This window comes from Moschus berezovskii, chromosome 22 (assembly GCF_049115385.1).
Source record: "Moschus berezovskii isolate FMDL1 chromosome 22, NW_MosBer_1.0, whole genome shotgun sequence".
NCBI classification, from domain to species: Eukaryota; Metazoa; Chordata; class Mammalia; order Artiodactyla; family Moschidae; genus Moschus; species Moschus berezovskii.
This window is the reverse complement of record NC_142481.1, coordinates 49,501,501-49,527,782: the sequence shown is the minus strand read 5'-3', so window position 1 is coordinate 49,527,782 and position 26,282 is coordinate 49,501,501. Positions and strand designations below refer to the sequence as shown.

At 57.3% G+C, this 26,282-nt stretch overlaps 1 protein-coding gene, 1 long non-coding RNA gene and 1 pseudogene across 5 annotated transcripts in view; 1 reads left to right on the top strand and 2 right to left on the bottom strand.

Moving 5' to 3' along the window:
• Window positions 1-540: 540 nt before the first annotated feature.
• LOC129547356 (small ribosomal subunit protein eS6 pseudogene) lies at window positions 541-1,148 on the bottom strand (annotated as a pseudogene).
• A 2,883-nt stretch (window positions 1,149-4,031) lies between these two features.
• The window catches only part of ANKRD11 (ankyrin repeat domain 11), a 124,995-nt gene continuing 102,744 nt past the window's right edge, over window positions 4,032-26,282 (bottom strand). The window contains exons 5-14 of one of the 4 annotated variants that reach the window (XM_055412927.2): window positions 20,653-20,749; window positions 20,056-20,226; window positions 19,749-19,952; window positions 19,119-19,261; window positions 16,790-16,937; window positions 10,098-16,504; window positions 8,288-8,386; window positions 8,074-8,217; window positions 6,827-6,919; window positions 4,032-4,986 (exon numbers count right to left, since the gene is read on the bottom strand). In XM_055412927.2, the coding sequence (XP_055268902.2) occupies window positions 4,801-4,986; window positions 6,827-6,919; window positions 8,074-8,217; window positions 8,288-8,386; window positions 10,098-16,504; window positions 16,790-16,937; window positions 19,119-19,261; window positions 19,749-19,952; window positions 20,056-20,226; window positions 20,653-20,749 (7,692 nt within the window). In that variant the 3' untranslated portion in view covers window positions 4,032-4,800. Of the gene's footprint in view, window positions 4,987-6,512; window positions 6,652-6,826; window positions 6,920-8,073; window positions 8,218-8,287; window positions 8,387-10,097; window positions 16,505-16,789; window positions 16,938-19,118; window positions 19,262-19,748; window positions 19,953-20,055; window positions 20,227-20,652; window positions 20,789-26,282 lie in introns of those variants that run through there. The other 3 variants (XM_055412928.2, XM_055412922.2, XM_055412926.2) reach the window with 3 other exon arrangements.
• LOC129547162 (uncharacterized) lies at window positions 4,878-25,301 on the top strand. The gene is made up of 9 exons (XR_008684024.2): window positions 4,878-5,006; window positions 7,980-8,519; window positions 17,501-17,599; window positions 17,727-17,819; window positions 19,062-19,282; window positions 20,215-20,443; window positions 20,671-22,583; window positions 22,721-23,630; window positions 24,325-25,301. It is a non-coding gene; the product is annotated as an uncharacterized LOC129547162 (long non-coding RNA).

Below are 26,282 nucleotides of genomic sequence, written 5' to 3'. Positions count from 1 at the left end.
TTGTTTGAGATCTTTCTTGTTTTTGGAGGAAGGCCAATAGCACTATGAACTTCCTTCTGAGAATTTCTTTTGCTACATTCTGTAGCTTTTGTATGGTTGTATTTTCATTTTTCTTGAACTATATTTAAATTTCCTCTTTGATTTAATCATTGACCAATTTTTTTTAACAAATTATTTTTGGCTGTGCTGGGTCTTTGTTGCTATGTGTGGGCTTTCTCTAGTTGCAGCAAGTGGGAGCTGTATACATAGTTGTGATGTGCTGGCTTCTCACTGCAGTGGCCACTCCTATTGTGGAGCACAGGCTCTAGGCACGTGGACTCAGTAGTTGCAGTGTGTGGGATCTTCCTGGAGCAGGGATCAAACCTGAGTGCCCTGCACTGGCAGGCGGATTCTTAACCACTCGAAGTCCTGACGCGTTGGTTTTCCAGTAGCAAGTTGTTTAGCCTCCATGTGGTTTTTTTTCTCTCCTTTCTTTCTTTTATTCCTGATGTCTGAGCTTAATTATTTATTACTCTTAGAATATCTCATTTTTGACTGGGCTCAGGTAGACACTATCAGAGAGGATAGCTGCCTCCTCTTGGCAGTCTACTCCTGGCGTTTTTCTTTGGCCTCCTTCATCCTCTTGGCCAAGAACAGCATATTCTGCAGCCTCTTCCTTATTTTTCCTGATACGTTGATTCTTCAGAGCAGGACGCTGACATTTGTGCTGCAGAATGGAGTGGGGTAGAAAGACACTGAACCTTGGGTGCATTGATGGTTTCTTACCTTCTCTGTTTAGGAGCTTTCTCAGTGTCCTGGCAGACATCACATTACTTAGAGATTGAAAAATCTGTACATTCTGCAGCTTTTGGGGGCCCCAGGCAGTGAGGTACAGTAGTGTCAGGGAGTCCAGGAACATTTTTCTACCCCCTTTTTTTTAAACAATGACCAAATTGAGAACACTCTAATTGGCATCCAGAAAGCAACTCAGTAGACTGGGACAGGAAGGCCCCTTACTCAGTGGCAGGCAGACTTAGCCATGGGGCAGGACACCAGCTTTATGGGGAAGCCTTGTTTGTCATCCCCACCACTGACTCAGACCACATGACCTTCCTGTGTTCTTCACCCAGAGGGTCAGCAGCAACTTCTTTGGCCACATGCTTCTCATAAAAGGTGCACCAGGAAAGAGATGTTTAGCTTCGTCCTGAAATGGCAAAATGCCTCCAAAGTGCCACAGTAAAGAACAGTCATTTATTTTTCTGTGGTCAGTTCAAGTTTCATGCCATTGTGGTCAGGAAAGATGCTTGGGGGTAATTTCTGTCCTCTTAAATGTGTTGAGGTTTGTTTTATGCCCTGGTATGTGGTCCTAGCGGCTTCCCAGGTGGGGCTAGTGGTAAAGAACCTTTCTGCCAGTGCAGGAGATGCAAGAGACATAGGTTTGGTTCCTGAGTCAGGAAGATCCTCTGGAGAAGGGCAAGGCAATCCACTCCAGTATTCTTGCTGGGGAAATCCTATGGACAGAGGAGCCTGATGGGCAACAGTCCATAGGGTTGTAAAGAGTTGGACACAACTGAAGTGACTTACCACAGCATGGCACATGCAGTACTACAGAATGTTCCATGTGTGTGCACTTGAAAAGAATGTGTATTCAGGGTTTTTGGATGTAATGTCCTGAAAAGATCAATTGAAGTCTGTTTTCTTGTGTCATTTAGGATCTCTACTGCTTCATTGATTTCTCTGTTGAGGATCTGTCCATTGGTGTGAATGGGGGTGTTAAAGTTTCCTACTATTACTGTATTCCTGTCGATTTCACCCTTTACGTGTTAGTGATACTAAGTTGTGTCCGATTCTTTGCAACCCCATGAACTGTAGCAGGCTGGGCTTCCCTGTCCTTCACCATCTCCCGGAGCTTGCTCAAACTCATGTCCATTGAGCTGGTGATATCCTTCAACCATCTTGTCCTCTGTCGTCCCCTTCTCTTCCTGCCTTCAGTCTTTCCCAGCATCAGGGCCTTTTCCAATGAGTCAGCTCTTTGTACCAGGTGGCCAAAGTATTGGAGCCTGAACTTCAGCATCATTCGTTCCAACAAATATTCGAGGTTGATTTCCTTTAAAAGGATTGACTGGTTTGATCTCCTTGAGAGTCCAGGGGACTCTCAAGAGTCTTCTCCAACACCACAGTTCAAAAGCATCAATTCTTTGGTGCTCAGATTTCTTTATGGTCCAACTGTCACATCCATACATGACTACAAACCATAGTTTTGACTAGATGGAACTTTGTTGGCAAAGTAATGTCTCTGCTTTTTAATATGCTGCCTAGGTTTGTCATAGCTTTCCTTCCAAAGAAGTAAGCAACTTTTAATTTCATGACTGCAGTCACCATCCAAAGTGATTTTGGAGCCCAGGAAAATAAAATGTGTCATATTTTGTCTGATTTTGACTACTCAGAAGTATGTCATATAAGTGAAATTGTCCAGTATTTATATTATTTCATTTAGTATAACGTCCTTAAGGTTCATCCATCGTACCTCGTTCTTTTCTTTTTAAAGGCTGAAAAACTACTCCACCTTTTCCTTATCCATTCATCTGTCAATGGACAGTTCGGGTTGACACCATATTTTAGCTGTGGTGATTGAAACCCTGCTTTCAGTTCCTGGGGCAGATGTTCCTAGAAGTTGGATCACTGGATTATATGTTACTTACATTTCTTGAAGAACCTCCAGTGTTCTCCATCGTGGCTGCACCATTTTCATTCCCACCAGCAGTGCAGGAGGGGCACATCCTCAGCAGCACCTGCTGTTTTCCGTTTTGTTGTTGTGTTGTTAGCAGCCATCCTGATGGGTGTGAGGGGGTATCTCATCGTGGTTCTTATTTACTTTTCCCCATTGACTAGTCATGTTAAGCATTTGTTCATGTGTTTATTGACCATTTGTTCATTTTCTTTGGAGAAAGGCTTGTTCAAATCTTTTGCCCATTTTTGAATAGAATTTTTTTTTTTATGGTTGAGTTTTACCACTTCTCTACATATCCTGAAATTTAATACCTTTTTGTTCTCTGGGTCCCACCCCTGCACAGGCATGCAGATGACAGCATCTGTGACGTTTGTCTTTCGTGGCCGGGAGTCACACGTGACGTCATTGTGGTTCAGACATGCCAGAACATGGGGTGCACTTCCGCACAGGCTCGTTGGTGCAGAACTAGCACCTGCAGCAGGTGGGGCTGACACCAGGTGTGGGCTCCACCAGGTGCAGGGTCTCCATGGGGGTGGCCTCAAGGTGCTGAGGCCAGGATGGGCCACGTGAACAGGTGTGGCCTAATTCCTGATGTTGAGGAAGGTGCTGGGCGATGAAGGGGAACACAAAATTGGGGGGCTGGGGAGAGCTTAGGCCAGGGAACCCACAAAGAGGAAATTGAATGGGGCCGTGTCTGCAGCTCCCACCCCTACCAGGTATAGAAAAGCATGGGAGTGGGGGTCGAGGTGCCCAGGGATACGCCCAAAGGCCAGGCTTACTCCAGCTCGGCCCTGCGGCCTACACGCATCGCCTTCCACCTTGGGCCAGCCATTGGACAGGGTGTTGTGAACTGAGTGGGCAGGGCACCTCTGTTCAGAAGACACCCCTGGCCTGAGAGAAGCACAGACCCCAAGATGTAATGAGCTCAGATCTCTGACTCATAGAGATCAGAGTATGTGATTTCAGGCGGGACCTGCGTCCCAGGTGGGGACCCTGCGTGGCAGGGTCCCATGGGGAGCTGGGAGACCAGGGATCCATGTTTGCACCGTCCAGGGCACCAGCTGTCCCGTGGCTCACACCTCGCCTGTCTCCACCCGCTCTGATGGGCCCTGGGGACACAGCCTCTGGGTGACCCCCACCCTCACAGCCACCTAGATGTAAGCAGAGGACAGCCCCTCCGGTCCCAGTAAGGGCAGGAAAGGAGGTGCAGGTATAATTTGTTTCAAAAGGAAAAAGGTTGACGGCATTGTGGTTTCCAGGAAGGGACCCCTCCCCTCACAGTCACATCTGCCCTCCTGAGAGGGGTTGTGTACAAAGAGCATGTAATTAATTTATTTATTTCTTTACACATAACTGAAGTGATGTTACAGTACATAAGTTATTTACAACTGTGCAGTAATGTGTTGCAAAATAAATTATCTAGAAGGCAGCAAAAGTACATTGTGAACGTGTATAAAACTGTACAGCGTTTACGGGTACACTTTTTATATGATTATTGGCTCTGTAGTGTTTCAAGTTATGTTCTCAGAAAGAGAAACAAAATGCCCAAGATTAAAGGAAAAAATATACAAACCACGTGGATTTGACTCCATTAAAAACACAACTGAGTGTCCTGCCTCTGTGTTCCTGTGAGGCGGGTGGGCGGGCGGCGCAGCCAGGCCCTCACCCGGCCCAGCATCCTGGCCCCGGTCTGAGGCCCGAGCCATCGGCAGCTTCGTGGTGACAGGACGGCAGCCGGCCCGGTGCTCTCCCCGCCCTCTGACCAGAGATCACTGTTGCTGAGGGGTAGATGCTTTAGTTTTATTCTCGAGTCGATCAAAAATGGAACTAGGAATTTAAAGACTGCTCTCCATCTTGCAGCTCCTGAGATGCCTGCGCAGCCACTGGAGAAGAGCCCGAGGCCACCACGCCCGTGCCCGTGCCCCCGGCTCTGCGTCCTCCCATGGGGACCGGTGGGAAGGAGGTGCACCAGGGACCCAGTGCGGTTTCTCCCTAGGCGTCCCCACTGGGGACGTGGTCTCCTTCCGCCGCCTGGACTCGGCGGCAGACGTCGGGGGCTCGCCTGTGTCCTATGCAGCTGTCCCTGCGCGTCAGGCCGGCAGGAGCACAAAGTCGTCGTTGACATCGACCATGGGCACGTAGAAGGACGGCACCTCGTTCACGCACAGGGACTTGTGCCCTGCAGGGTCCAGCTCCTGGACCTTCAGCTGCCACTCCATCCTCTGCACGGCATTGAGAGCCGCTGCCTCGTGTTGCTGCCGCATCAGGAGACACGTCTGCACAGGAAATGCAGCAGGTGAGGAGGGAGGAGAGACCCTGCTGCGCCCACTCCCCCTGCCACAGCACTTCTACGAGGTCGGGGCGGGGGACCCTTTTAATCTCTGGCCTTGGGACGGCCTCTCGCATTTGGGTCTCATCCTGCCCAGTGAGTGGCCTTGCTGAGCACACAGGCGTCTGTCCATCCCTGCTTCATGCTCCTACCCTTGGGGGTTTCACCTCTAGTCAGAACTTGTAACAGTTTTGCTTTTCTGTTTTCATTTTACGATTACTTAATTTATGGCTGGTGAAGAGATTGGCTTCATTTACATTCTCAGTATTAGAAATAGGTACCAAGGCAAACAGACTAAGTCTGTGCTGTGTATTTCATGTTAATGCAGAATGTTGGAATGAGGATAGTACCTGGGTTACCCAGATGGGTCATAACCCAAGGCAGCACGTGTGGACTTGGGGGGTGGGTGTGAGGGAGTGGGGGTGTGGGGCATGTTTTGGGAACACATGGGAGATAGAAGCATGGCGGGTGGGAGCACAGACTCGGGTTAACAGACTTAATGATGTGACAGTGATTGTGCAGAAAGCTCATCTTATTTTCTTAGATGAGCACACAAGCATTTAGGGCAGGATATCACCATCTCTAAATTGCTTTCAGTTTAAAAAACTGTTTCAGAACTAAGCCCTGTGTGTGCCAGCAGGCCAGGTGTCCTCGGCACGCACGATCACTCATGACCCTCAGAGTCGCACTGCTTTTAATTAAGGACATAGTGTCTCCATCTCTGGGTGCTCCCAAGACTGAGCTACTCCTGGGCTTCTGAACTGCTGTACAGTCCGAATTTTCAGTGACTGAAATGAAACTGTTAGGCTGAAACCCCGTGGCACCTGACAGGCATGCCTGTTTACTCAGAAAACTGCCCTGAAGATGTGTCCGGGGCTGCGGGACCTGAGGACGGCGGCCTGTCTCCTAGTGGGACCTCGTCCACCCTGTGGTCCCAAACGAGTGGCCATGTTCAAGGAGCCCATTCCACAGGGGTGTGGCCATTTCATGCCCCTACACTCTCTGTACCTCACCAGTTTCTTTTTCTGTATTACTTTTTAAGTTCTTGGCACATTTTAATGTACCAAGTCTCTTTACTTTAGTCAAAAGTATCTCCCTAAAGGAAAGTTTTCCAGGCAGCTCCCTTCAGGCAAGCTGGTGGTGGGAGGACTGACTATGTGACCTCCACACTGTCACCTTGGAGCTTGTCAGAAACGCGGCCTCAGCCAAGCCTGAAAGCCCTGTAAGCTGTTGCCTCTCTGCTCTGGGCCTCTGGCCACCCCCTTGGGTATGGTGCTGGGGGCAGGGGTCACCAAGGTAAGGTGGGGTGAGCCTGGCAGCCCAGCGTGGAAGCTGAGTCTCGCCTCCATCATCCACACTTGGCAGGCCCTGCCTCACAGGTGCTAACTCTGTAGCAGGCGCGTCACTGCCGGTGTGTGTTCACGCGCCTACAGAGGAGGACGTGCTTCTTACTTGCTAAGCTCTCTATCTCCCCCCCGTCCTCTGCCTGCTGCACTGGTCAGCACATCCAGGGCAGGGCTGCTGGTGGATGCTGTGACCTTTGAGGAGGGTCAAGGTGGGGTCCCACAGAGGTCTGACCGCCAGCTGGTGACAGGAGCTGCTCCCCGCACACCTGGACAGGAGGGAAGACACTCTAAGAGGCAACATGGGGGCGGGGAGGCCTCGCTCGCTTGCTGCCAGCTGGGCTCAGAGCCAGTGTGAAGCTGCCTCCTCCACACGCAGCCCCACAGCAGCCGCCCCCACCCAGAAAGCCCGGCCCGCCACTGCCGCTCAGGGAGGGGGCTCACCTTCATGCGGTCATACTTGTCGTCCACGTCCTGCAGCCAGGATATGAATTGGCGGGCGTTGAACCGGTCCCGCACTGACTTGTTCTCATCACCCTGCAGGGAGAGCCAAGTGCATGTGAGCATCTGGGAGGGGCGGTCAAGAGCGTCCCTGCCTTGGGGTGCAGGTTCTGGAACCCCCACAGTGTCCCCACATAAAGGGCCAACCGGCAGGGCACACACACACCCCCGCCCTCCTTATGGGCCCAGGCAGCCACCCCCCAACACTGTCCAGGGTGGACCCCCTCAGGGTGAGCCCACGATGGCATCTGCCCAGTTTCTTCTTTGTGAAAACTGCAAGTAGTTTTTTCTTTGAAAAGGATATTTGGGAGGCTTGAGGTGGCTGAGGGCCCCTGAGATGGACAGTGGTTTAGGAGTGGACCAGGTGTCCCCACCGGGGTCCTGCCAGCTGGGTGGGCGGGGGCCTCTCCCCAGAGCCACAGGCAGCCACCTGCCTGAGGGGCCCCGGCCCAAGACCTCCTGTCTCTGGACCTTCAAGAGGAAGCCCAGCAATGCCCTTTCAAGGTCAGCAGATCCTTTTTTTCTTTTAGATGCAAGAAGCAAAACTTCCACCTAATCAATAAATGCTTTTTGTTTTAGTCTTTGTATCCTTAAAGATTATATGTAAGTGAATGGAAAATCTTTAAGGCGCTAATTTTTTAACCACTGTTATGTCACATGTGGCCAGCCTCCACGTGATTTGCCAGTGGGTCGGGATAGGAGCCTGTCAGGGAACTTGGTGCCAAGGCCTGAACAAGGACAGAGGTAGAAGGCAGGCCCGGAAGGGCACTCTCTGGGCTGTTTGAGTTGCAGCGGCTGATGAGAGTAGGTCAGGGTGCACACAAGTCGGCTTGCTTTTTGCACGTTAGATCTCTGACATGTCCATGCATGGGGTGGGGGCCCTGAGGGGCACAGGCTCCACCTATGGACCCTTGAAGTGGACACGCGGGGCCACTCTAGAGGACCGAAGTGGCAGACCATGTGCTCTGACAGGTGGCGCCCTGGGCCCTGCCCCAGACCAGCAAGTCACTGGTAACGGGCCCCTGGGCCTGCCTGCTTGCTGTCAGTGGCAGCACCGCATCCCCAGGGCGACAGTCTCTCTGGGTCCTCTGCTCAGGAAGCCCCAGGGCAGCAGCTCTGGCTGCTTGTGTCCGAAAAAGCATGTGAGCTTCAAGAGGAAATGGTCGGCAGATGCCCAGCCCACGCCCCACCTGGCTCTCCAGCGGCATGTTGTACACCTCTGAGTCCAGCAGCATGGTGCAAGCGCTGAATGGCACCGCCTGGTTTGCGATGGTCCTCGCCGCCCGGCAGTGGACCCGCAGGATCTCCTGTTCGCAGGAGACGATCAGCTTTTCCTGAAGAAGAGGGGCCAGTGAGCTGAGAGGGTGGGAGCCGGGTGTCCCGGGCCCATGGCCACACACTCACCCGCTCGATGCTGTGCTGCAGGCGAAGCTTCCCCCGCACGGCCTCCTGCTGCTTAAACAGCTCCTTCAGGGGCTCCGCCAGTGAGGGTGGGGGCGCGATCTGTGGTCACAGGAAGGAGACAGAGGCTCACCAGGGGCCGGGAGCTGCCCCAGCCCCACTCACCCTGAGGACCACGGTCCCAAGATACCAAGCCAGGAGCCTGCAGCAGCTGGACACTTGTCCCCCAGAGCCGGTGAGTGAGCCCCCCTGCCCCAAGGGAGCCGCAGGCACCTGTGAAGAGGGTGGGGGAGGAGGCAAGGGAAGCCAAGAACTGGGTGTCTGACCACTACCCGGGTACGATCAGGGAACAGAAGGCCAGCAGGGTCCTCCGTTTACCACAAGCTTCACACACCCCGAGTAAGGTGAGGCCCGCTGGGATGCAGCTGCCCAGAGGCAACACAAACAGGACAGTGGGCCTGCCCAGCCACTTTGGAAGAGACACCGTCAGGCCAGAGAAGCCCATGGATGCAGGCGGCCACCCCCCAGGGAGAACAGTGCTTCTGAGTCACACAGGAATGACCATGGGCTGGAGGGAGCAGGAGGAGGAACAGCCCCCAGCTGCAGACAGACCGTCTAAAGGGCTGCACTTGAGGCCCACACTTGAGGTATATGCTGTCTTCCAATCTTTTGTTTTAAAATTAGCTCAAAACTTGAAAAGGGGTTTAAAATTAGCTCAAAACTTGAAAAGGGAAACCCCAGCTGTGTCTCTTCTGCTGCCTGCCTGCCCCCTCAGGGCTCAGGGTGTCTGGCAGATGTCTCTGTCAGGGTCTCGGCCCTGAGAACCCCTCCTCCTGCTCTTGAGGGTGGAAGCTCAGGCCCACCTGCGGGGCAGCCCGCCATGACCCCGAGCCTTACACCCCAGATAGGGTTGAGTCTGGCACACACGTAGGCTGCTGTGGGTGAATTCGGGTGGACAGCACCCTCCGCTGTTGCCTGTTCTCTAGCTCCGAGTGTTCAACAGACAATCGGCAGAAAGGCAGAAAGTCCCTCTCCCTGAACAGAGAGATCCCAGGACAGGTTCCTGAACCTAGTGCCTCAGGCGCCGTCTGTCTGGGGACAGGCCGCACATGTGGGACACGGCCCGTCTGAGTCTTGAACAGAACAAGAAGAGAGCTGGGTTTTCCGCAGAGGTGGGGGTGGTGTCGAAAAGCGAGGCGAGGTAGTGCACATGTGTGAACAAGTGGCTCCTGGGGAGCATCACAAAACTCAAGTGGCCAGGCTCTGGCTACGGGTGGAGAGAGGTGGACAAGGTGGGCTCTCCTGGCCGTGAGCCCCATGCCTGTTCCCGGGTAGGGGGGGAGCCGAACATGGAGGACACGCTTCCCCACAGGTCCATGTTACAGAACCTGCCCACGGCCCAGATGTGAGTATGAGGATGGACGGGGGTGTGCACGGCAGGGCTTCAATGGTCACAGCTGCGCAAACGTGGGATGAACCACGGCGCAAGGAGGCATGTGAGCAGACGGCTGACAGGCAGGGTGGGGGCCTGTGTCTGACAGGCCTGCTGGGTGGGGACCTGCTTCAAGGAGGCAGGAGCAGTACCCTCCGGCCCCTGGGGAAGAGGGGTCTAGGGCCGGGTTCTGTAGAGGCCTCGTGCTGTGGGAAGGGGCGCAGAGGGGTCTGGGCGTGCCCGAGGCGGGTGGGGTCCAAGAGCAAGGTGACCCGGTGGCTGCGGGGCGGGAGGCGATACTGGGCAGTGTTTTGGGCAGATGGCAAGTGGCAGAGGCCAGCACGGAGGGGGCTGCTCCCTGCCTCCCGGATGGGCACTCACCACGGGGATGTGCAGCTTGCTGAGTGGCTTGCCGTCCAGGAGGTAGGAGCCGGTGTAGGTGACGTACTCGGCATAGCACTGTGGTGCCTGTGGGCTGATGTAGCACAGGATTTTGCGCTTCTCCTCGATCTTCTTCCGGATCTGCAGGTACTCGAAGTACGGGTTGGACCTGTCGCTATGGTAAGGCTCGATGGCGTCCAGCTTGATGGCGTCCACGATGGCGGCCAGTGTCTGCTGGATCACCTCACGTGTCTGCCGCGTGGACGTGTGCATCTGCTGGGCCAGCTGCTGGCTGGAGCGCTGGAAGCGGCGTTTGCGTGGGTGCTGGGCCTGGGGGTCATCGTCCTCAGAGCCACGACCCTTGGCCCTGGGCGTGGGCGTGGGCGTGGGCGCGGGTTCCTTTTCAGTGGGCGGTGAGCTCTGCTTGTGCTGGTTGGCCAGCATTTGGGCACGGGTCCTGGTCATGCGCTGAGGGATCTCCTCCACTTTGGGCGCCTTTGGGGCCTCAGCTATTGGTTTAGGTTCTGGTTCGGTGGATTCAGGCTGGATGCTGTCCGGGGGCCCCTCGAGCCCAGCACTGTCCTGAGGGCCGGCCCCATCTGCCACGTGGGCCTGAGCCGAGCCATCCACGGGGGCGTCAGGGGAGCTGTGGGGCGAGGCCAAGGGGTCTTGGCCCTCGGCCTCCTCACCTCCACTCCCTGGTGGACGCTGTTCTGAGAGGGCTGGTGTGAGCCCTGAGCCAGGGTGGGAGTCCTCAGGGGCTCTCCCCTCTGGCCCGGACCCTGCCTCTGCCATGGCCTCAGGCAGTGCTGCTGGCTTTGGCTCCTCCAGGGGCTCCGCTGTAGCTTCGGTGGGGAGCCGGGCGGCCGCCTGGTCAGGAGGCGACACCAGCTGTTGGTCAGCAGCTGCCCCAGCAGCCTCCCCACCACCCGGGAGCACAGAGGCCCCCAAGGGGGTGTTCTCCGGAGGAACGAGAGGACTCTCTTCCACAGGCTCTGCTTCCACGTCAGGAACATCCTTGGTCTGGAGAGGGAGCTCTGGCAGTGAGAAAGGCCCCAGGTCGAGGTCGTCCTCGGCAGCAGGGAAGGCACCAGGCCAGGGCACCGGCTCCACCTGGCCGAGCGCCGACAGATTGTGACCACCTTCCAGGAAGTTACTCTCCAGGGGCCCCAACGCCTCCACCTGAGCCACGGCCGTCACACACGCAGGCTCTGGGGGCGCGTCAGGGGGTGCGTCCGGAAGGGACTTGCAGTTACTGAAGAAGGACTCCAGCCGGGAGGGAGGGGCGAATGGGGCCGACTCCTCAGAAGCGGAGACTGTGGCTGGGACTGCTCCCTCAGCCTCGTCCTTAGCTTCCAGTCCCGGCTCAGGGACCGGCAAAGGATATGAGACAGGGGATGCCGGGTAAGGGGTCTCAGGGTGGAGCGACTCGGCCTGGCAGAAATGTTTCGGGGACTCTGGGAACCTCTGTGGGGACTTCAGTAGGAGGTCCGACCCCACAGGCCAACTGGCCGTGTCACTGGGAGCGCCCCCAATAAGGCCAGGGGGCAAGCCCTGCTCTGCGGCAGCAGGATGTGCCCATTCGACCGGCTCCTCTGTGATGACCGTGCTGAAGGGGCCCTCGTCCAGGGGCTCCAGAAAGCTGGGCTCAGGGGGGATGATGGCTGCAGTGGCCTGCTGGTCCTCCGTGGCATCCAGGGGAATGCCAAGGTCGGGGGGGAGGGCACCCTCCATGGATGGGGCCAAAAGCTCATCTCTGTGTGAAGGGGGGGACTTGGCTTGTAAACCAGCGAAGGCGCCCTCTGGGGAGGGGGTGAGGTTGACTGTGGCTGCAGGCGGGCAGTGCAAGGCGTCGACTTTGGGGGAGGGCATGCCATAGTCCGGGGAGTAATACCCTGGAGACAGGCAGGCGAACTTCTCTGCGGGTGCTGTGGGGCCAGGGGCTTTGTCCTCGGGATGCTGCCCTGGTGAGCCATAGCTGGGTGCAGCGGGGACGCTCTGCTGTCTGAACAGCTTGTCCCCGAGGCCAAACTCCTCCTCAGGGGTCCTCCTGACGTCCACAGAGACCGAGCGGTAAAGGTTCGTGCACAGTGGCCTCGTTGGTGTCTGGCCCGGGGTCTCTGAAATCCCACTTGTGGCCACAGGGAACCTGTCAAAGAAGGAGGGTGAGCAGGCGCTGGCGGAGGTGCTGGACGCCGGCTGGGGGTCTGTGCAGTCGAACACAAGGTCAGGGTAGTCATCGGCGCTGCAGGACGGGGTCCGGGGCGTGTGCATGGCCTCCTCGTAGCTGGGACAGGACACCACTGAGGCGGGGGTGGGGACCCCAGTGGGCCGGCCATGGTCAGGCCTGGGGGACGCAGGCAAGACTTCTTTCATGTGGGGTCCGGCCAGCCAGTCCCGGGGGTCCACTGCTAGTCCCGGGTGGGGCTTGTTCTCAGCGGCAGGGGCAGGAGGAGCAGACTCCTTAGGTTTTCTGTCCTTTGGGGTGAGGTCGGGCCCAGGCGGCTTCTTGGGCGGGCCGTCCAGACTCTTCTTGCGCGCGTCCTCGGCAGGCCGCGCCTTCTCCTTGAGCTTGGGGTCCCCAGAGCGGTGCCGCAGTTTCTCCATCTGCCTCATCCTCTCCTTGTGCCGCTTGTGCCGCTCCTCGATCTCCAGGTCCTTCTGGGACAGCATCCGCTCGAAGCTGGTCATCATCAGGTCCCCGTCACCCAGAAGCTTCTCCCGGGGCCGCACGTCTTTCTTGCCCGGGTCTCTGGTTGGGAGCAGCTTGTCATTTCCGTTGCTGAGCTTCGCGGGGTCGCCCTTCTCCTTCTCGGGATTCTCCTTTACCTTCTCCTTCAGCCTGGCCTCGCCGAGCTTTCCGCCCTCGTCCTTGGCCTTGTCTCGGAAGGCGCCGGGGACGGCGTCCCTGGCCGGGGGCTTGGGCTCCTCGCGATGGTGCCGCTCCCGGTGCCGCTCCTTGTCCTCCCGCCACCGCTCGCGGTGCTTCTCCCGCCGCCGCTTCTCCTTCAGGAGGCTGAGGGCGCTGGAGCCGTAAGGCCGCAGCTCCTTCTCCACCTTCTTGGGGGGCTCTCGTTCAGGATCATTTTTCTCCTTCTTTTCAGTAGAAAACAACTCAAGGGCTTTATCCAGCTCATCCTCTGCGTCAGCCTTGGAGCCGTAGGAGGCGCCGTAAGCGTCACTGTCCAGGAGCTCCTTCTCGTACTGGCTGGCGTCCTTCCGGCTGCCTGCATCCTTGTAGTCATCGCTCTTGTCCTTCTTCTCAAGCTTGTCCTTCTTGCCCCGCTCTCTATCGTGGCTCTTCTTGGAGGAGGACGAGGCGTGCCGGTGCCGCTCCCTCTCCCGCACCCGCTCCTCTGGGGGCTCTGGGAAGGACACGTCCAGGAGGGCGCTGAGGCTGGGGTCCTGGCTGCGGTCGGGGAAGCCGTCGGAGGACGCCTCGCTGGCCTTGTCATTGGAGTCCTCACGGAAGTCCTGCAGGGCCTCCTCCTCCAGCCGCTCCAGCAGGCTCTTCTCCGCCTCGGCACCCTTGCTGGCCTTCCTCTCGCGGCCCTGCTCGCGGTCCGGCCTCTCCCGGTGCCTGGTCTTGGCCTTGTCCTCTGCAGGGGGCCTTTTCTCCCCCTTCTCGGGTGGCTTCTGCTTGCTCCTCTTGTCCTGCACGGAGTCCACAGACATGCGGTCCTTCCTGTCCTTCCTGTCCTTGTGCTTCTCGAAGGTCTTCTCCCTCCTGTCCTTGCCCCCGTCCGCTGCCCCCTTCTCCTTCTTCTTCTCCCTCATCTCTTTGTCCTTCTGCTTCTCAGTGTGGGGTTGCCTGTCGGCTGAGTGCTTCCGGTGCCGGTCGGGGGGGTGCAGCTCCCGCCCATCCTCCCTCTCGGGGGGGCCGTCCCCCCGCCCCTCACTCGCCTCCCCAACTTTGAATCCGCTTGCTGTGTAATCGTCTTTTTCATCTTCACTTTCATCTGTGAAGATATCTGCAATATACCAGCTTTTCTCTTTGCCCTTTTTCTCGTCTTTTTTTTCGGAGAAGTCCTCGGAGAGGATTCCAGGGAAGGCCTTCTCCCGTTTGTCTCTGCCTTGGTCAAGGGACGCCTTCCTCTCCTTGTCTTTGCTGTGCACGTCTTTATGCTTTTCCTTGGCATCCTTTTTCTCTTTAAAACACTTATCAAAGTCTCTGTCCCTCTGACATTTCTCAAGGATGAGTTTTTCGCTTTTGTCCTTGTCACTGGACTTCTCCTTGTGCTTCTCCAGCTTCAGCTTCTCCTTCTTCTCCTTTTCCCTCCCCGGGTGGTGCCTCTCCCAGGGCTCCAGGCTCTTCCCAAAGTCACAGCCATACTCCTTCAGGTCCTCCCTGTGCGCCTCCTCGGGCTTCACGCGGCCATCTCTCCGCTCCTTAGCAGCCTCGGGGGGCTCCTTCCGGTCCCGGCTGCCCTCTGTGGACTCACGCCGCCGTTTGTCCTTCTCGCAGAGGAAGCTGGGGACGGCCCTGTGCCTGTCGGCCACGTGCTCTCGCCGCCGCTCCGGGCCGTCCCTGTCCTTCTTCCGAGAGAAGATGTCCCTGTCACTGCGCTTCTCCCGGGCCTTACTCTCCCGCCTCTTCTCCTTGCTGTCCTCCTTCACCGTCTCCAGGATCAGCCTGGCCACAGAGTCGCTCTTCATGTCCCTGTAGTCTGTCACTGGGGAGTCCCAGCTGTCTTCCCCTTTAAAATCGAAGGAGGAATCTGACAGGTCTGAGAACCAGCGATCCTGCTGGTCATCAGAGAGACTGAACTTGGTGTCTTCATTTTCCAGAAACTGACTTTTGTTACAGTACTCGTCAAAAGCAGAGTCCTCCCGATACCCTTTTTCTTTTCTGAGTTTTTCTTTATCCTCCTTGAAGATCTTCTCCTTCTCTTTGGGAATTTTTTCCTCCTTAAAGTCATTCTTTTTCTCTAACTTTGAGGGCCTGTCTTTGGACTTCTTCTTTCTTTCCTCCTTGTAGAGCCGCAGCTTCTCCTCTTTAGGAGACTTTTCCTTCAGCAGCCTCTCCTTCTCGGCCTTGTTTGAACGGTCCTTCTCCTCCCGAAAGGCCCTGCCCCCATCCTTGTTTAGGTCCCTGATTCTCTTCAGCGACTTCTCCTCTCTGGAGACCTTGATCATCTCGTCCTTAAAGAGCCAGTCTTTCTCTTCTGACTTCATCTTGCTGAGCTTCTCCTCTTTCTTGCAGTGGTCTCTCTCATGCTTCAGGCCCTTCAACTTGTTCTCAGTGGGCACGTCGTCCAGGAGGATGGCCTTGTCCGCCCTCTGCTTCGAGTCCTCGTACTCGTAGGTAAAGCTCTTCAGCTTCAGTTCCTGGCTGACAGAGCACAACCCCTTCTCCTTGCTTTTGTGTTTATGTTTAGTCTTGTGTTTCTTGACGACTTTGCCCTCCTTATCCAGCTTGGGGATGGCGCCATCCCCGCTCGGGTGGAAGGAGTTCTTCCTGTCGGGTAGCGTGCCCTGCAGGCCAGCCCTCTTCTTGTGCTCCTGTCTCTTCCTGACTGGCTTCAGTGACTCGACGCTGGAGCCTTCAGAGGAGCCATCAGACTCACTGCTCAGTCTTGTCCTGGTAGAGTCTGATAAGGAGCTGACCTCGGACCAGGCAGGAGAGGAAATGGTTTTCCAATTGTCTGTCCGCCAGTGCTTGGCGTGTGGGTCCGCATGGCCGGCATTATGCTTCTGGGCGGTGGAGCTGCCGTGGGATGAGGTGGAGGAGGCGGACAGGGAGCTGAACAGGGCGGGGTCCTTCAGCACCAGCGGGGACTCTTTGAGGCAGCCGGGGCTGCCCGCAGAGTCCCCGCCATCCTCACCACTCTCTGAGGACTCGCTCTCAGACTCGGATGAGCAGAACGTGTCACCCCTCTTACCAAACCGCACTTCTTTGCCCTTTATTTCTTTCTTTCGCTTCTTTTTCACTTTATTTCTTTCCTTCTGCTGCTTGCAGTTCGAAGGCTCCCGGGTCTTGTTACCGGGCAGCATGGTGTGGGCTGAGAGTCTCAGCTTCTCCCCCGCCCCCACGGCGACGCCGCCGTCCTCCTCGTCAGACGTGTCCGACAGGATGCGATGAGACGCCTTCTTTGGTGCAATCACGCTGTTTTTAGTGTAGCTTTTCACTTCCATTTTGGGTATAGAAATAAAACTATTTGACTTGGCCTCTCTCCTGTAGTCCTTTTTCAGTAAGTGTTTGTCGTCCACTGGGGGGGTTCTGTCCTGCTCGTCATCCTCGTCAAACTCATACTCGTCCTTGACCGGGGTCACGGTTTTCTGCGGCTCTGGATTCTTGGCCTTGTGCTTTAGGCCCTTCTCAAACTCAGAGTCTGTGTTATTGCCATCGACCGAGCTGGAAGGTGCGAACGACGGGGCGTCCTCCTCCTCCTCCTCCTCAGAGCTCTCTGCAGGAACAGGGAGAAAGGGGTCAGGAGCTGTTCAGGCAGGGGCAGTGGCAGACAAGCCCAGAACTTGAATAACTTGACTGAGGCTGGCCCTGGGCCAAGTGGTCAGATAGGGGTCTGCACAGACATGGGGCTGGAGGCCTTGCACCAGAGCCCCCATCCAGGATGGGGTGCCCTCACAGTCCGGAAGCTCCCATCAGCACTGGGCATCCAAGCAGGCTGCCTTCAGTAAAACCACCTGTCCTGCCCCCCTGCCTTCCCTGCTCCACCCCTCCCAGCACTGACCAGCTGAGCTCTCCTCGCTAGACGTGTAGGTGCCCTTGCCCAGAAGCAGGTTCACCATGGTCGGGGAGCTGGCCACCTTCAGTGGTGTCTCGCCCTTCCTGTTGCTCTGCTGAGGGTTCCCTCCGTACCGGAGCAGCAGCTTCACCACCTGTGTAGCAGCAAGAGGCATGTCAGGGACGTGAGGAACGTGGAGCAGCCACCACACCAGCGCCTGGTCATAGGGTCTGAGCGTGACTGGGCTAAGGGCTACAGGCTGTGTGTGCTGCCCATCGGACCTCTACCCACCACAGACACATCACACAGGTTCCTGGTATTTGGTTGAAAGTTTTGTACTGGGTAAGGGTCGGGGGGGTGCTGTTACAGAGCAGGGAAAACAAAGACCAAGCTTCCACAAGCAGGTGTATTTCATGTTTTTTATTTTAAAAGTAAGATTGCCTGTTTCCAGTCTGTGCCCAGGACCGCTGAACCCAAGGACAGGCAGACCTTGATTTGTCGTACTTTATAGAGATGAAGGTCTATGAGGACCCTGTACCCAGCAAGTCTATCGGCACCATTTCCCTCAGGGCATTTGTTTCCTTGGTGTCTCTGTGTTACATTTTGGTGACTGTCATGGTATTTCAAACCCTCTACCAGCAAAAAGATCATGACTTGCTGGAGATGCAGATGACAGTTACATTTTTAGTAATAATGTATTTTTCTCCTTTCTTTCAGGCCCTGCCATGCCTCATTTGAGATCTTAGTTCCCTGACTAGGGGTGGAACTCATGCCTCCTGCAGAGGAAGCATGGAGTCCTAAGCACTGGACCTCCAGGCAAGTCTTGGAATAACATATTTTTTAAGTGGAGTGTAGTTAATGTTTTACACTCTTTTTTGATGTGGTCCGTTTTTAAAGTCTTTATTGCATTTGTTAAGATTTGCTTCTGTTTTTGTTTTTCTAGGCTGTGAGGCATGTGGAATCTTCACTCCCTGACCAGGGATTGAAGTGGTGTCCCCTGCATTGGAAAGCGAAGTCTTAACCATTGGACCACCAGGCAAGTCCCATAGTTGATGTGTCTGTCTTGACGAACAAGTGCAGGTTGTTCACAGACACTACTACTGCACACCCAACAGCGACCATCCAGTGCAGTGTTCAGGTGCATCAGGAAACCACTGCTCCGCTGCAATCCTCACTTCACTCCGGTGGCCTCCCCTAGATGACTGGCAGACTGGACAGGGGAGAGCAGTAACTATCTCCACTGTGGAAGCTGCCCTGCCCTCAATCACCACTGTGGACAACCCTGGGGCCAGAGGCTGGGCTCCAGGGCCGTATCCTTGCTGTCTGCCAGCTGAGGGCCATGTTCCCAGTGCTATGGTCCTTCCCTCTAAGACTAGCAATGCAGGCCAGTCCCCTCCACATGGAGAAGGGGTCTCTGCTGTACACACCCTTGTCCACCTGTACAGTCCAGGGTCACTTCCCATCTCCTGGTCTTCCAGCTCCCCTCTGCAGAGGCCCACCGTCCTGAGGCCCCCTGTCCATAGGCCTCTGACTGCTCTCTAACAACAAGTTTAAAGATGAGCTTACAAACACAGGCCTCATTTCATGTATACCTGCCCACTGCCCTGGGGATATTTTTAGCAAATCCTAGATATTTCATGAATTTTTCAGCCTATTTCTCTAAAAGGACTCTTAAGAAAGAAAAACAAAACTCCTCTCATCTTCCCTAAAAAGTTACCTAATTCCTGACGTCAGCACTCAGGTGTCTGCAGGAGCTTTGGCATCTCGAGCCCAGAGCCCTTCCCAACCTCTCCCAGCACCCATGTGTCATTGTCCCATTGTGCCCATCCCCCTGGCCGAGCTGCTGGTTCCCTGGCACCTGCCAGCAGTGACCAGTAGGGCTACCACAAAAGACCAGATGTCACATGTCATCACGCTTGCCTCCCATCTCTAGACAGGGGCCTTTTCAGGACACTGTGGTGTGGAAGTGGGCAGACCCTCACCTACACGTGTGTCTCCAGTGTTAGGCCGGCACCCCAGGTGCTCAGAGCTCCTGGGCTGGTCACACGGGTCACCCTGTGTGGCTGCACCCGTCCAAGGTGCCTGGTCTGACAGCACAGGGAAGAGGACAGACAGAGTTCCCATTCTGGAGCTGGCCACTCAACCTTCTAACATCCAACCATACCTGCGTGGCCAAAGCAGGACCCTGACACACAAGCCATGGCAGGTGTGCAGAAAGCTGGGCTGAGCTGGGGTGGGGAGTGGTCAAAGACTCACTTCCTGGTCGCCCTGCCACCAGGACGAAGACCAGGAAGCTGCAGCAGGCCCGCCTGGGAGTCTGTGGGGAGGCACCCACCTTGTAGTGCCCGTTGTTGGCGGCGTCGTGCAAAGGTGTGTCATCATCCAGGCCCTTGGTGTTCACCTCTGCGCCCGCGGCCAGTAGCTGCTTCGCAACATCATAGTAGCCCCGGTTACAGGCCTCATGCAATGCCGTCCATCCTGGAAACAGACACTCAGCACGTATGTGACTTAACCTCAAGGCCACTTCCACCGCGGGTAGCACAGGAAACTCTAAGGACGGGCACCCAACATGGGTGTTCTTTCCTGGGGCACCTCTGGGTTTCCCGTGACCGCTAGCGGTTAACCCAGACTAGGAAGCTGTGAAGGGTCCAGACAGGTGAGCAGTATCATCACACGGGAAAGCAGAGGAGGCCATGGGTTTGGACAGGCCTCTGTGCAGCAAGCGCCAAGGCCTCCCAGGGAGTGACCACCCCAGGAACTGGTCCCAGGGTTTTGGAAAAATTCAAGGTAGCACCTCTTAAAATATCAGTATTCCTAAGTTAGGTTTGGATCAGACATGTGGGGATCCCGCTCAGCAGGTGTCCTGGGGTCCCAGGCCTCCTGAGGAGGCAGCTCTGGGCACACAGGTAGAGAAGAGGGTGCTGTGTCAGACAGTCTGCCCTGGTCCTACCCTCCAAGCACTCACCCGCAAAGTCCTTGACATTGACGTCCGCCCCCTCGCTGATAAGCTCCTTGATGCGCCGGGCATCCCCCCGGATGGCCGCCCGGTGCAGGCGGGTCTCCCCACGCTCGTTCCTCTTGTTCACTTTATCTTTGGTTTTTGAGGCAGAGTTGGGCGTCCCCTTCTGACACACTGTCGACTGGGAGGGGTGCTTTGGTGTCATGTCCACTGCAGGCCAAGGAGATGATGGCGGAGGTTATCAGGTGGAACCCTTGGGGCTGGGCCACTGTCCAAGGGAGGGCCACCCCCAGCCCTGGACCCCCAGGCTCACCTGGGCTGTTGGCAGATTCCTCGGCAGTCATCTGCATGAGCAGAGCCACCTGCTGGCGCTCGGAGAGAGGGTAGCCGGCGCGGATCCCAGACAGCCCCATGCCGAAGAGCAGCCCGGCCTTGCGGGTGACAGGCTCCTTCCTGATCCGCTTCCGCTCAGGACCCTGCTTCTCTGTGAGGCGTAGGGGAGAGAGGGGACACTTCATGCCACGGAGCCCTCGACCCCGGAGCCTCACCTGGCCGCGCGGGAAGGGAAGGGGCAGCTGGCGGCACGCAGGCCGCCCGGCATCACCTCTTCTGGCAGTAACCGTGCTGGGGACACGATTCCAACACCTCGTCACCAGCCACTGAAGCCAAGCCTGGCCCCCACCGACCATCCACTGCTCCAGGTGCCTCCCCAGACCGTTCCCTGCACGCCAGGCGGCGGGACGGTCGACCCGAGTCCCCGCTCACACAGGACGGGCCTCGGTCTAGCAACTGCTCGCGCCTATGGTCCAAGGCCTCCGCCCCACCCGCCTCCGAGACAGTTCAGATGTAAAAATGCAAACACAGTTTAGAGACCCATGGAGAGGTCAAGGCTGACTGGGCGGTACTGTACCTTTCTTCTTGCTTCTAGGAGCCTCCATCTCATGCCATGGCGCTTCGAGGAGCGAACCAGCCTTGCAGTACCACGGCGTGGACTGAGCTGGAGGCATCTAAAGGCATCAACACAGAGCACTAACAAGATACGGGGCCAGCCCGGCGCCCCCTCAGCCTCCTCACGACAAGCACGCTGCGCTCCTCGGGCCCCTCACACACACCCTGTGGGCCGCAGACAGCCACAGTGCCCGTGTCTCTCACGGGGCAGGGGTGATGGAGGGAAAAGCACTCCGACTCCTGGAATCAGGAGCCCAAAAAAAAGCTCATGGGAACCGGGGATCCACCAAGTCTCAGATCCCTCCCCTGCGGCCCCGTGTGTTCTGGGGGAGCCCCTGTGTAGGGTGTCCTAGGTCACGGGGTGCAGACCACAGGGTTGCCACGGGGGGCCATGCTTGAGAGGTTCTCCCTGCACCCCTGGGCTGGGTCAGACCCCAGAGAGAGGCAATGTCTCCACTCCCAGAACCACATACCTGGACCGCTCACCACCTCAGGCCCCACAAGCATATCACTTTCCATTTTCTTAAGAGTTTTCACTGCTACTTCCTTAAACTGCTTGTTTATAAAGACTACAGCTGTGACTTGCTGATCGTGCTGATCTGTGTCTCATGTGATCACCCCCCCAGGCCACCCCACCAACTACTGATTTTTAACCAACCCACAAGGCAGAGGCCCAAGAAAGGAAATTCAGAAAAGATGCTCCTTATCGTTGACCAAGAGCCCTGCTTCCCCATAATTGTGCTGTGAAGGCAGTGAGGAGGGGGCAGCTCAGGGGCCCCAGCAGGCAGAGCAGGGACCTGGTAGCTGCAGGAGTCCTGAGAGATGAAGCCATGGTGGATGGCAGTCAAGCCACAGCGCCCGGCCCAGAAGCTATGCCACAGCTGAGTGGTCACACGGATCTGTCTGGGCACAGCCTCGCACTGTGGAAGGGCGGCCCTGGGTGTCAGAACCCCTGTGCCCCACCCCCTGGGAAGGGCCTCAGACAGTCAGGGGGTGTGTGGCCTCCCAAGGGCTCTTGCCAAGGGACAATGCAGACACGAATTCCCCAGAAACGAGGACAGAAGCACAGCATCCCACCAGGCTGCCCTGCCAAGTCCACGAGGTCACCCTGGGGTAGAAGCAAACAGACCAGCACCACTCCTCTTCCACTGCACAGAGGTCTTCAGGACAGACATGCCCTGATTGTAAGACACCAGAGGAACCCGGAAGAAGGGCCACAGCCGACTCTGTCTTCAAGTGGCTGTTCAGGCAGTGACACCCAGGGCCAGGGGTGCGCCTTGAGGGCTCCATCTGCACAGCTGTCAGTGGCAGCTGAGAGGCGCCTGCGGTCTCAGGAAAAACAATGGCCATCCGCGGGCAGACCGAGCACGTGGCAGGCAGGCCCCCCGCCCTCGGGGCTGGGGGGCTGAGGTACCCCCAGCAGGAGTCCTCACCCCACAGGTGGAGGTTTCCCAAGGCTTAACACCAAGGAACCCCCAAATGTAACCCCACCCCGGCTTCTCCCCGCTGAAGTGCAGTTTTTTCTACAGGCGCGGTGGCTGCCAGTATCTAGAGGAGCCCACGTCTGGCTGGGTTGTGAGTCCCGGATGGAGTGGGCACCCACGGAAGCTTGGCCACAGAGGATTGGAGGCTGGGGTGCCGGCGCTGTAGGAGGGCCCGCCTGCCTGGCCGCTGTGTCCTGTCAGCAAGCGCCCTCCCCAGCAAGACCTGCAAAGCCTCCTTCCTGCCTTGTATGATGACCCCAAGGACACAGCAGAGGAAGTGTCCCAGGCCTTGGGCCACTCCCCTTGGTGTTCTGCTAAGGTTTTGTTTCTTACATCCACCCAGAAGCAAGAGAGAACCTACAGAAGCCCAGACAGCAGATGCCGAGTTAAGAGACATGGATACTGACAGGTGCGTGTGAGCAGCAAGGGCAGGCCAGGGGTGATGTGCGGGGGTGGGAGGTGCCGTGCCCCCCTTCTCTGGAGACATGCCCCTTCCCAGGCTAATAGGGGAGTGGTCTCATGAGCTGAACATCCCTTCACTGCTAGGAAAGTGCGACTGTGACTCAGCACCTTGATTCTCAAGCTTGGTCACCTTGCTGGTCCTCTGTGAAGTTGGTGCACGTTTATCATCTCTTCCCGGGACGTGGTCACCCAGCCGCAGCTGCAAGGATTCCAGCAGCCCTCAGGCCTTCACTGGTGTCCCCCCAAGAGGCCTCTGGAAGACGGCTCTGCTCCCCCCACAACTGCCCAGCTGGGGCTGTGGAGAGAGCGGCCCTGAGCACCTCTGTTTCAGAACCTGGCATGTAGAGTTGTGCCCCCTGACCCCAGCAGAACTGATAGCGTCCAGCGGAGAACCCCTGAGTCAGCTAATCCTGGCAGCAAGGACGCAGAGTAACTTTCGGGGAGAAGACCTCCTTGTGAAACCAGGGCCACCTCTGGCTTTCGGGCGAGCTCTCCAGATGCCTCCCCCTCCAAATCCCCTGGTTCTACCTAACAGTCTGAGTGGCGCCCGCTCTCACACCTGCACAGCCACTGGGCGACCATGTGCTCTTTCCAGGGCTGGGCTGGGTGCCCCAGCTCCCTTCGGCGCCTCAGTGAGGATGCCATGCCCATTGAGTGCCAGCACCGTGACAGTTCACACCCTGCTGCCTTTGCTGCTTCCCAGTGCGGGATCTCCGTCCTCTTCGGGACACCATCTGATCTCCTCGAGCCGCTTCCTCATGCAGTCCATCCTGCTGCTGCCACCTGGGGGTCTGTCTTCGCTTCCACCACTCCAGACAGAGTAGACAACAGCTGTTTCCAGCAGAGGCCATCCCGCGGGGGTAGGATGGCATGGGCCTGGGAGACCTCATGGCCCCTGAGGGAAGGACAGCGTCCTCCGGCCCAAGGTATCATACAGCAGGCAGGCTGTCCTCGGCCTGTCGCTGCCGCCAGAAGCCTGTTTCTGGGGCACAGGGTGAGTACCCATCATCACACAGTCCTAGGCTTCCCAGCAGAGGGGTCTCTCTGGAGAGTGGTTTGGCAAAACAGTGGGGAATCTATGACCCCCTCAGATGTCACCATCGCCTACACTCTGCCCTGAAGGGTGGGTGGGCATACAGTCCCCACGAAGTTACAGGGCTCGGCTGCAGCAGGCAGGAGGTGGGGTCAGTGCCAGGACCTGCCATCCTGACAGTGTCCTATCTCGTGGTCTCAGGAGCACACTGTCCACCATGCAGGACAGAGTCACAGACAGGCTTCTGACCAGGAAGCCAGTCTAGGCACAGTCCACACGTGACAGATGCTGTCAGGGGACAGCTACACGGGATCCTCCCCTGTTACACTCTGGCCCTCCGAATGCCCCTGGACTAGCACAGGGCCTGTCACTCAGGCTGCAGTGATGACCTGCTTCCTTCCAGTTTCCTGCTATCTTACCATCACTGATCAGCGAAAAAGAGATCTGTGTGGCCTTCAGCAAGTCCCTGACCTGAGGGGGTTGGGGCAGTCTTCCCCTACCCACTTCCCAATTAAGGCTTCTTCAGCGCCTGGCGAGGGCGACAGAGTGTATTACATAGGACCAGCTCAGGAGGCCAGAATCTATGGGGTAAGGTCAGCATGAAGGGACCAGACAACAGGGCTTCCCAACCACTGACCCCAGCTTTCACTTTCAGCAACCCCTGCAAACTGAAACCAGAACTCCAGCAACACACGGACGGGTCACCCACTCTGCTGGTCCAGCCCATCTGGAGGCCTCCGAGCACCCCTCAGGCCCCCATCCCCAAACCCTGCCGACCAGTGGGCAGAGCAGCCACCTGACCCAGACCAAGTGGACCCAGCCACACCCTCCAGACTCAGCACGAGATGAAGCTGGCCAGCACCCCACACCAGTCCTGCTCTCACTGGGGTCCTGAGGACTCCAGGGTCATGGCATGGGTGGCTCACAGAGTGTTACTCTGCTTTGCTTCATGCCCAGCAGGTGGCCAAGCACCTGTGTGTGGTCACACAAGTGGCCTCCAGCACTCAGCAGGACATGTTCTCAGAACTCCAGAGCCCAGCACATCCCCCGGAACAGGCCCTGCCCCTCAGGGAAGCCATGTGCAGCCACCTCTGTCCCCAGGTGGAGGCAGTGAGACCGTCGTGAGACTAAGCAGGAAGCCCAGTGTGTGGTGGTCGGGTAGGTGCGTGTAGAGTTAAGCTCTGGGGAAAATAAAAAACAGAATAATCTGAAGCAGGTCCCAGTCCCACCAAGACTGGCACTGGGCAATGGCAGCGGGCAGGAGGATGCCCCTTCCGGACTGTCCTGGGTGTATGTTCTCAGCAGGCCAGCCCCCGGGGCAGGGGTCGGGGGTCTGGGGTACAGCTGAGGCGGCGCCACTGGTGACTCGGAACAAGGCTGCTTCTCCCAGCAGGGGGCGCCAGAGGGACACGGGCACTCGCCAGGGAGCCCCAGCTGCAGGTGGGGGGGTGGGGTGGGGAGGACTTCATCCCACCTGCCCAGATGGCTGCTCACCAGAAAAGGCAGACAGGGGTCAATGACCAGGGCTGCGGGCGAGGTGCCCAGTACTGACCCGAAGGACATGACGCTCCCCATTACTGGAGTCTGGTTTGCCCCATGAACAAACCAAACAGGTAAGAGAGCTGCGCGGTAGGCCCCTGGGGGTCACAGTCACCTGGGGTGGGGGAGGCCCCCCGGCTCCAGCAGGCAGCTCATACCCTGCTGTTGAAGGGTCACTGGTCCAGCAGGACCTGTCCCCAAAGGGGTGATGATGACCAGGAGGGGGGTGAGTGCTGTGCTCTGTGTTGGGTCTCTGCACGCAGTCACCCCACAGGCCTTGTGCTGAGGTGCTCCCAGCCCCCAGCCGCCCCCTCCTGGGGCAGCAGTCTTCCTGTGAGTGACAGGAAGGCCCTGCAGGAGGACACTGACCTGCAGATGCCCAGCATCCAAGAAGCAACATCACGCCCTGCACAAACCAGGACAGGCCAAGGCGCTCAAGCCTAAGCACATATCTGGGCCGGCCTGTGTCCTCTGCACCAGACCTGACCCAGAAGGTCCCTGGGAGAATGCTCACGACTCTCCTTGTGAAGGACCCCATGGAGGCTGGACCACCTTCCCGGTAACCCAGTCGTACCCCAGCTGGCACCACCAACCCCACCACCCTGCACCACCGGCCTGCAGCGCATAAGCCCATGTGCTTACTCAGGGCTGGGAGCCCAGGGGTCACACACCAAGGGGTGCCTGTGCAGGAGCTTGAGGAGAAAAGAGACTCCTTCCAGGCTTCCCTCTCTGCCACCTCTCCCAACTTGGTCACGTCTGTCTCATTTCTGTGCCTGTACTTGTCCTGTGACCTGATGCAAACTCTCACACAGCAGGGCCTGCACCCTACCTCATCCTGGCAGGGCCTCTGCTCCTTCCCCTGTGGCTGCATCCTGGGGGAAGCAGAACCCCCTCACGGTACCATGGATTCACCCATGCCTGCCCCTGGCTCAGGGGTCTACCCTCATATGACCGGCAGGCTAGGAAGGTTCTGGCCCCAGGGCCAAGAGGAGGGGAGTGAGCTGGCCAGCAGCGGGGGCAGGTTCTTGCCTGGACCCAGCTCGTCCCTGTGAGCTGCTCAGGTCGGAAGGGACC